Here is a 10,085-nt window from a genome sequence, read left to right as displayed (position 1 = left end):
ATGTTACAAACTTTATATATAATTTATATAATTTACTTGGACTTCAGTAAGGCATTTGATAAAGTAGACCATAACCTACTACTTGATAAGGTAGAAAAATGTGGGTTAGACAGCATCACCATCAGATGGATCCGTAGCGGGCTGACCGGCCGTACTCAGCGTGTGGTCCTCAATGGAACCGCATCTACATGGAGGGAAGTGTGTAGTGGGGTGCCTCAGGGCTCTATTCTGGGCCCAGTGCTCTTCAACATCTTCATCAATGATTTGGATGAGGGGATAGATGGGGAACTCAACAAATTTGCAGATGACACCAAGCTGGCAGGTATAGCCATCACTCCAGAAAACAGGTGTAATGTACAGAAGGATCTTGACAGACTTGAACATTGGGCGCTATCTAACAAAATGAAATTCAATGGTGAAAAAAGTAAGGTTTTACATTTAGGCAAGAAAACCCAAATGCACAGGTATAGTATAGGTGGTACCTTGCTCAATAGTAGCAACTGTGAGAGGGATCTTGGAGTCCTAGTGGACAATCACTTAAATATGAGCCAGCAGTGTGCTGCAGCTGCCAAAAAAGCCAACACAGTGCTGGGCTGCATTAACAGAGGGATAGAATCAAGATCACGTGAAGTGTTAATACCACTTTACAATGCCTTGGTAAGGCCACACTTGGAATACTGCATCCAGTTTTGGTCACCACGATGTAAAAAGACATTGAGACTCTAGAAAGAGTGCAGAGAAGAGCAACAAAGGTGATCAGGGGACTGGAGGCTAAAACATATAAGGAACGGTTGCTGGAATTGGGTATGTCTAGTTTAATGAAGAGAAGGACGAGGGGGGACATGATAGCAGTGTTCCAATATCTCAGGGGCTGCCACAAAGAAGAGGGAGTCAAGCTATTCTCCAAAGCACCTGAAGGCAGGAGAAGAATAGATGGATGGAAACTAATCAAGGAGAGAAGCAACCTAGAACTAAGGAGAAATTTCCTGACAATTAGAATAATTAACCAGTGGAACGACCTGCCTCCAGAAGCTGTGAATGCTCCAACACTGGAAGTTTTCAAGAAGAGACTGGACAGCCATTTGTCTGAAATGGTATAGGGTTTCCTGCCTGAGCAGGGGGTTGGACTAGATGACCTCCAAGGTCCCTTCCAACTTTTTTTTTTATTATTATTATTATTATTATTATTATTATTATTATTATTATTATTATTATTATTATTATTATTATTATTATTATTATTATTATTATTTAACAAGTGCAGTGATTCAGTTTACAATTGTGGCAAGAAAGGTCATAACATGGGGCAAAATTCACTTAACAACTATCTTGCTTAGCAATTGAAATTTTCGGTTCCATTATGGTCATAAGTTGAGGATTACCTATATTTAGGGAGCTGTCTGAAAGCCACTAATTTCTGAACCATTCTCAACAATTCTGTTCCATCTTCTACCTAACAGCCATTCAGAGACTTGAAGATCATGTCTCTTCATAGTTCTCTCTTCTCAAGGCCAAACACGCCCAATACCTCCCAGCCATTCCTCATAAGATTCCTTTCAGGCTCCTTGTCATCATAGTTGCTCCTCCGGACATTCTCAGGTTTGTCAAGGTCCTTTCAAAACTGCAACGTCTTGGTCGAGACCTGATCAATGAGGCATCTCTGTGTGAACACTGTTTCATAACAATCAAGAAAATACAAAAATCCTACCCATTCTCATCTGAGAAGCTTATGTAACCCAGGACAGAAGTAAAAAATGACACATGGTATCCGGCACCTTCGTTCAAAAAATCTCCAATCATCTCTACTGCCCCACTGCTCAGATTTCCTTCTTTAATTAAATATTCCTGTTAAAGAAAAAATGGAATTGATGAGGGGAAAAAAAATACAACAGCTTCCTTTTTTGAATTACAGCTAATTTTATAGGAGAAGAGCAGGCAGAGCTGGGGTGTGTGTGTGGAGTTAAGCATGTCATCAGTTTAGAGTCATTGTGTTGCCACAACCCATTTAGTGTTGAACTTCAGTTGACCAGATTAATATCAGGTGCAAAGAATCAGGACTATTCAAAGGACGCAGCATAGAAGATTTATTCAAGCTTATGCACAAGAATGGTAGTGACAAATTTTATCTTCCTGGGCTCCAAGATCACCACAGATGGAACTGCAGCCAAGAAATTAGAAGACGTTTGCTCCTGGGGAGGAAAGCTATGACAAATCTAGACAGCATACTAAAAAGCAGAGACATCACCCTGCCAACAAAAGTGCGTATAGTCAAGGCCATGGTTTTCCCAGTTGCAATGTATGGCTGTGAAAGTTGGACCATAAGAAAGGCTGAGCGCCAAAGAATTGAGGCCTTTGAACTATGGTGCTGGAGAAGACCCCTGCAAGTCCCCTGGACTGCAAAGCGATCAAACTGGTCAGTCCTAGAGGAGATCAACCCTGACTGCTCTTTAGAAGGCCAGATCCTGAAGTTGAAACTCAAATACTTTGGCCACCTAATGAGAAGGAAGGACTCACTGGAGAAGAGCATAACGCTAGGAAAGATTGAGGGCAATAGAAGAAGGGGACGACAGAGAATGAGGTGGCTGGATGGAGTCACTGAAGCAGTAGGCATGAGCTTAAATGGACTCCAGAAGATGGTAGAGGACAGGAAGGCCTGGAGGAACATTGTCCATGGGGTCATGATGGGTCAGACACGACTTCGCAACTAACAACAATAACAAATGCACAAGAATCTGGTCAACTAAAATTTAACACTAATTTGGCACCAGATAAGGCTCAGGAGAATTCAGGAGGGGTTTGGACTTGGTGAATTTGTGGGAATACAACTCTAAGCTGATGACACCTTAACTCCACCCTTCAGCTCTGCCTGCTCTTTTCCTACAAATTTGTTTTTTTATTTCATTTACAACTAACTCAAAGCAAATACTTGATCCAGAATCTTCCTTCAATATATAAGGTTTGCCATCTTCTCAAGAAACTATCATTAAACTCCCAGAGGTGCTTTTTCAAGAGGCAACTGGACTTTCTTTGTTTTTTTTGAAGACATTTCTCTTCTCATCCAAGAAGCTTCTTCAGTTGAACTGAACTGAAGAAGCTTCTTGGATGAGAAGTGAAACATCTTCAAGGAAAAACAAAGGCCAGTTGCCTCTTGAAAAAGCACCTTTGGGACAACCATGACCTGGATGACTGAGAATCTCCATAGACATCATTAAACTCAGTAGATAATTTCTAACTTATCTTCAACTTCCTTTTTGTGAAAGTATGTAGGGAGCCATGAAAATATTCAGAAGCCATTACAAAAGCAAACAGTATAGAAGCATACCTTGAGCCCTGGGAGAAGAGAAAATATTAGGAAGAGATTTTGCCTGGCTCTTCTCTGACTCAGTGGGGGAAATGAGGATGGGAAGGGAAAACTTAACCAGGTTACTCTTAAGACCACTCTTACCTTGGTAGAATATGAGTCGTATTTCATTTTCAGCCTCGTGCAGTTTTTTGTTGTCTGACAAGAGTCATAAACAAAGGAAGCAAATAAGAACAAAGGAATATGTAAAATTATCGAAGCTATGTTTTGTATGCTCTCTACTCTCAGTATTCCAGAAATGATTTCCAGTCATACAATGCAGGTGGTTCTCAACTTACAACAGTTCATTTAGTGACCGTTCAAGGTTACAATGGCACTGAAAAAATGGCACTGCCACACTTGATGTCCATTGCAGCCTCCCCGTGGTCATGTGATCAACTTCGGATGCTTGGCAACTGACTCCTATTCATGACGGTTGCAGTGTGTCCCGGGGTCATGCGATCCCTTTTGTGACTTTCTGACAAGCAAATGGGGGAAGCCAGATTCACTTAACAACCATGTTACTAACCCAATGTCAAGGCTGCTAACATCGGATGTTCTTGCATTGACAATATATGAAGATACAGCCATTTTCTCCTTAACCTGTGTGTTACTTTTAGAGTTAGAATTAGATGATGCTGGGGGGAGGGGGAAGAATGTGTATGGGGATTAGTTAGACATAACAACATTGCAGTAGAGTATTCTTCAAGGTTGTTTGAAATAAGAGATGATAAGGAATGGCGGGTTAGAGAACTGATGGGAAGGTTTGCATTTCAAACTAATTGGAGAATGTGATTTATGACTGTTAATTGGAGGAGGGAATTGTGCTTTGATACTATGTGTTTAGGGGAAGGGAATTCAGATTTTGGCTTTGACCATGTACGTGCCGACGCCATGCTACTTGAATAAAGATTCTTTAAGGTAAACAATACCTCGAAGTTCTTTGAAAAGTATCATCTGTCGGAACCATGACACCTAACAACTACAGTGATTCAGTTAACAACTGTGGCAAGAAAGATTCTAAATTGGGGCAAAATTCACTTAACAACTGTCTCACTTAGCAACAGAAATTTTAGGCTCAGTTGTGGTTGTAAGTCAAGGATTACCTGTATTATTGCAAATAATGCAACTGAGCTGTTAAAATTTATAAACGATGTGTACCTATCTTTGTATAGACAATCGTAACAGAATATGATTATTTATTATGTATTAAAAGATTATCAATTTCATTAATTTATTTGTACTGATATTGCTGTACAAGCACAATGGCTCAGTGCCAAAAAAATTGTGCAGCTTAGTCCATGTATATTAGAGGCATGTCAATGTTCTGCTCTTCAAAAAGAACACCAATCCCAGTTTTGTCAGCAGATTTTTAAAATTGATTAAATTAGTGAGAAATAGTTAAAAGGATGTTGCATTCATGGCCTCTTCATACAATGGCTCTGAAGATAGAAAATATATTATTTCCATTGTTAGTGTTACTCACCTTTACTAGGCAAACACAAGGCAAATTGGAAAAACTTAGAAATTACAGAATACCACTCAATAAAATTAGTTCACAACTTAATAGCCAAGCCTTTAAACAAATATCAACAGCTAGGATAAAATTAACATATTAACATAAGAATCATATCCAATATATATTCCCGGTTTCTAGCCAGTTGGGAGCAGTGGTTAAAGCATTAGGTTAGAAACTGGGAAAACCATGAGATCTAGTTCCCTCCCCCCCTCCTTGGGCACAAAGCCAGCTGGGCGATTTTGAACCGGTCTATCTCTAGGAAGAAGGAAGCAAGGGTAAACTATTTCCGAAAAAAATTGCCAAATGAGCCAGTTTGGTCTAGTGCAGTGGTGGCGAACCTATGGCACGGGTGCCAGAGGTGGCACTCAGAGCCCTCTCTGTGGGCACGCGCACCGTCGCCCCAGTTCTAGGCCTTCAGCTGGGTTTTATAAAACCTTTTCACTTTAGGCCTCTGCCGCCGTGTACAAAAAAAAAAAAGGTTTAATCAATCAGTCAATTTCAACTTCTTGCGGGGAAAAAAAAAGATCTTGCAAAGTTGGAATTGATTGATTGAACTTCTTAGTCCCGCCCAGTCTGCCGTTACCACTGCAGCCACGCCCACCCAATGGGCCACGCCCACCCAATGGGCCACGTCCACCCAATGGGCCACACCCACCCAATGGGTCATGCCCACCCGGCACCCGACAATGCATAAGTGGGTTTTGGGTTGCAGTTTGGGCACTCGGTCTCTAAAAGGTTCACCATCACTGGTCTAGTGGTAAGGCACAAGGCTAGAAATCAGCAGACAAAATTCTAGTCCAGTGATGGCGAACCTTTTAGAGCCTGAGTGCCCAAACTGCAACCCAAAACCCACTTATTTATTGCCAGGTGCTGGGTGGGCGTGGCCCATTGGGTGGGCGTGGCTGCAGTGGTAACGGCAGACTGGGTGGGTGTGGCCAAGGTGGGCGTGGTCACCTCGATGTTGCTCGTGGGGAGAGTTGCCTGTGCGGGCTGGGCAGGGTTAGGGGAGATCCAGGGCGTCTCTGGCAGGTGGGGTGGTGGGCAGGAGGTTCGTCCTGCGGGGTGAGGCGAGGCAAGGCGAGGCGAGGCAGGGCAGGGGTGCCATTGCCGCAGGGCAAGGCAAGGCAAGGCAGAGGCTGGGGCAGCTGCTGCCTGACACCGTTGGCCCACACACACAGAGGCCAGCGAGTGCATGGAGGCCGACAGTGTCCGTCAGCAGCCACAGCCTGCCAGCCCCTCAACCGGTGCATTCTGGGGCTCCGTAGCCCACCACCAGCAGTTCAGAGAAGCCGCCTCTGAGCTGGATGGACGGCCAACAGCTGAGGAGGCGATGCAGTGGGTCGTGCCCAGGAAAAGGAGAGCATGTGAGGCCAGGAGGGATGGGATGGGGGGGGGAGGGAGGGAAACCAGCCATGCTGGGATGCATCTGGCCATGTGGGAGCTCGGCGAGTTATCAGCCAGCTGGTTGAAGAGGGATGGTTGCCATCTCCAGGGCATGGTGCACATGCCCACAGAGAGGGCTCTGAGTGCCACCTCTGGCACGCGTGCCATAGGTTCGTCCCACCCGAGAGCCAGCTGGGTAACTTTGGGCCAGTCACTCTCTCTCAGTCCAATCCATTACACAGGGTTGTTATTGTGAGGAAAACAGAAGGAAGAACTATTTGATATGTTCTCTGCCCTGACTTACTTATGTAGTAATAAAGGCGGGGTAAAAAATTAATAAATAAATGATTTTTTTTCTTTTAATGACCCTGTAATCTTTTGCATCAGGGTGTAGTTGGGGTGACTGAACAGCATTTGAGCCTTTACTGGCCGGATGCCCTTCCTGATGCTTAAGTGGAGTTCACAGTAGACAAGTACTCATTGCACCTGAAGAGAAAGATATGTAGCTATCTAGGAGCGAATTCACAGCTTTCTGACTGTGAGGCAAGAGGTCCACTTCTAAGCCACCACACCACTCAAATAAATGAATTAATAATAAATAAATATTGTAGTCACTCCACTTAAAGGATATTGTGTTTTTAAAAATATGAGCTCGCCATTTGGAAAGAGGAGGAATTGGTATCTCAGGGGCTGCCACAAAGAAGAGGGAGTCAAGCTATTCTCCAAAGCGCCTGAAGGCAGGACAAGAAGCAACGGATGGAAACTAATCAAGGAGAGAAGCAACCTAGAACTAAGGAGAAACTTCCTGACAGTTAGAACAATTAACCAGTGGAACAACCTGCCTCCAGAAGCGGTGAATGCTCCAACACTGGAAGTTTTCAAGAAGAGACTGGACAACCATTTGTCTGAAATGGTATAGGGTTTCCTGCCTGAGCAGGGGGTTGGACTAGATGACCTCCAAGGTCCCTTCCAACTTTTTTATTATTATTATTATTATTATTATTATTATTATTATTATTATTATTATTATTATTATTATTATTATTATTATTATTGATCATCGCACATCATCATCGTTGTCGTCATCATCATCATCATCATCATTATTATTATTATTATTATTATTATTATTATTATTATTATTATTATTATTATTATTATTATTATTATTATTATTATTATTATTTTTATATCTGAACAGCAAAATAACATCTTGGCAATACTTACCCTGTCCAGTGCACTCTTGTAGAGCTCTTCAGCAGATTTTCCCAACTCAGTGGGACGGATCGGATATCCAAAAACATTTGGCTTTTCATTCACAGCTGCCACTCTTTCTCTTCTATTTCTGAACAAGTACCAGGCATTTTTATTCGACAGAGCAAAGGGGTTTAGCAACAGATTGAACTTCTTAATATATTCATGACAAATTCTGGTAAAAAAAATGCAAAAAAGTGAGTCACTTCAGGTTAATTACTAGACCATGAAAAAGGCAGTAGAAAAAAAGATCGGAATATATTTCTCTGCATCTGGCTTTGTATCCCTCTTAGGTGCTCCTTGCAGATGTTCTTCAAAAGATAACACACACACTTTTGAGTTTTCTGTTTGAGTGGAGATAATGGGGGATTACCTCTAGGTAAATATGAAAAAGTATTTAAAAGATAGAAACAAGAATTGTTAAGCAAGGCAGTCACTTGGTCATGAAGCAAAGGAGTCACTAAGCGAAACCACCAGTGTGCTTATGATCTTACCTCTGTTTTCCTTTGCTTTAAAGAGCTGCAAAGGTTGTAAAAGCAAGGATTGATCATAAAGTTACTTTTTTTATTAATGTCATCGTTGCAAATGGTCATTAAAGGAGGCAGTCACTAAATGAGGACTAGCTGTACTATATATAGCACTTTACCAGCAATTGGACTAAATGTTGATTGAAGTAGAAGCTTAATGTGTTGTCTGAAGTTCAGTTTTGTCAATCACTAGTTTGAGAGCTAATGTGGGGAGTCTTGTTTAGTCTAGTTTAATGAAGAGAAGGACGAGGGGGGACATGATAGCAGTGTTCCAATATCTCAGGGGCTGCCACAAAGAAGAGGGAGTCAAGCTATATTCTCCAAAGTGCCTGAAGGCAGGACAAGAAGCAACGGATGGAAACTAATCAAGGAGAGAAGCAACCTAGAACTAAGGAGAAACTTCCTGACAGTTAGAACAATTAACCAGTGGAACAGGCTGCCTCCAGAAGCGGTGAATGCTCCAACATTGGAAGTTTTCAAGAAGAGACTGGACAGCCATTTGTCTGAAATGGTATAGGGTTTCCTGCCTGAGCAGGGGGTTGGACTAGATGACCTCCAAGGTACCTTCCAACTTTTTTATTATTATTATTATTATTATTATTATTATTATTATTATTATTATTATTATTATTATTATTATTATTATTATTATTATTATTATTATTATTATTATTATTATTATTATTATTATTATTATTATTATTATTATTATTCCCACTAGCTAGATTTGAGCTTGTGGGGAGTCTTAAATCTCTGTTGTGTGAGATAATGTTCAATGAACTACAATTCCATGTTTAGTTGAAATCTTAGTTCTAAACAGAAAAAATAGTGATGGGATAGAATGCCAGTAGTCAGGCTTTGTGCTCATTCTTGTCTATAGAGTACAGGGATTGAAAACTCAATGTTTTCAGCTAGTTTACAACAATGCCACCTTGTGATCAAAGCCCAACATTCTTTTTACTTGCATCAAACATATGGGGCATTTTAAAAAGAGATGGGCTTTCCAGCCACCAGTGCCATGTTTTTTAAAAACCCTTGTGGATGCCCTTACAATGTGACGATTGAAAAAACATCTATAAATGTGGGCACCTCTTAGGGAGCTTCAAGGCCCTAAGTACCGGGCCACCAAAAGTCAGAAAGCTGCTTGGGCACGTTGGAAAATTGAATATCAAGAGGCATGAGGAGAAGACCTGGGTAAAACTGCTGAAAAAGAAGGACATAAAGAACAGAACCAAAAAGACAGGGGGGGTGGTGGAAAGGAAGAGAGTTTTAGGTAGAGAGGAACAAGTGATGAGAGAAACCCTGGAAGCCATTATTGAAGCCATAATACTAGAAGAAGGTTATTATTGGTTTTGTGGCCTTTTTGTTACCTGTGGGCCTTAGGTAGGCGCATCGCTCCCAATTCCACATACCAATCTTTCTCGCGGTGGGTTTTTATCCGCCCACCAACACGGTCACTGGCCTCTAAGACATGAACCTAGGAGCAAACATATTACAACAGTTTTTTTCTCTTCCTCCTGCCGCCTTCTCTTTGGAGAATTGCTATTCCCCAAACGTAAGAAACCCCAGATTTTTCTGGACAACCAATGGTTCTAATTGATAAAAGAATTCATATTCAGACATCTGTGGGAGGCATACAAGCAACACTTTTAACAGTTAGCTTAATCTAACAGAATGTTTCCAAACGACCAAGAAACATGAAGACAAAAAATGCCACCCACAAATAAATCTCTTAATTTGTTGAGATTTTGAACCCTGTCAAATACCAGATAACAGAATGTTATTTATTAAATATTTATTGAGATACAGAAAACTGTTATCTGTGTCAATTTTCAGATACCGCAAATACAAAATTTTATTATTTTTATTTATTTATTAATTTAATTTCTATACCGCCCTTCTCCCGCAGGACTCAGGGCGGTGCACAGCATATTAAAACAGATACACATATCAATAAAAATAAAAACCCCTCTAAAACCAAATTAAAAACCAAATATTCGAAGCTGTGTTCCAATTAAAATTATACTTAAAATCGTCCCTAAATAAAATCCTCCTTAGGTCA

General features: G+C 41.2%; 1 protein-coding gene across 1 annotated transcript in view; it reads right to left on the bottom strand.

The window, feature by feature from the left end:
• Positions 1-10,085, bottom strand: part of LOC107289625 (L-amino-acid oxidase-like) — a 15,820-nt gene that overhangs the window by 1,198 nt on the left and 4,537 nt on the right. Inside the window, exons 3-6 of the mRNA XM_015818416.2 lie at positions 9,394-9,500; positions 7,470-7,671; positions 3,446-3,499; positions 1,709-1,845 (exon numbers count right to left, since the gene is read on the bottom strand). Of these exons, the coding sequence (XP_015673902.2) occupies positions 1,709-1,845; positions 3,446-3,499; positions 7,470-7,671; positions 9,394-9,500 (500 nt within the window). The remainder of the gene's footprint in view (positions 1-1,708; positions 1,846-3,445; positions 3,500-7,469; positions 7,672-9,393; positions 9,501-10,085) is intronic.

This window comes from Protobothrops mucrosquamatus, unplaced genomic scaffold, assembly GCF_001527695.2.
Source record: "Protobothrops mucrosquamatus isolate PMUCROS unplaced genomic scaffold, P.Mucros_1.0 scaffold738, whole genome shotgun sequence".
NCBI classification, from domain to species: Eukaryota; Metazoa; Chordata; class Lepidosauria; order Squamata; family Viperidae; genus Protobothrops; species Protobothrops mucrosquamatus.
The sequence above is the reverse complement of the archived record's forward strand: the minus strand, read 5'-3'. Positions and strand labels throughout refer to the sequence as shown.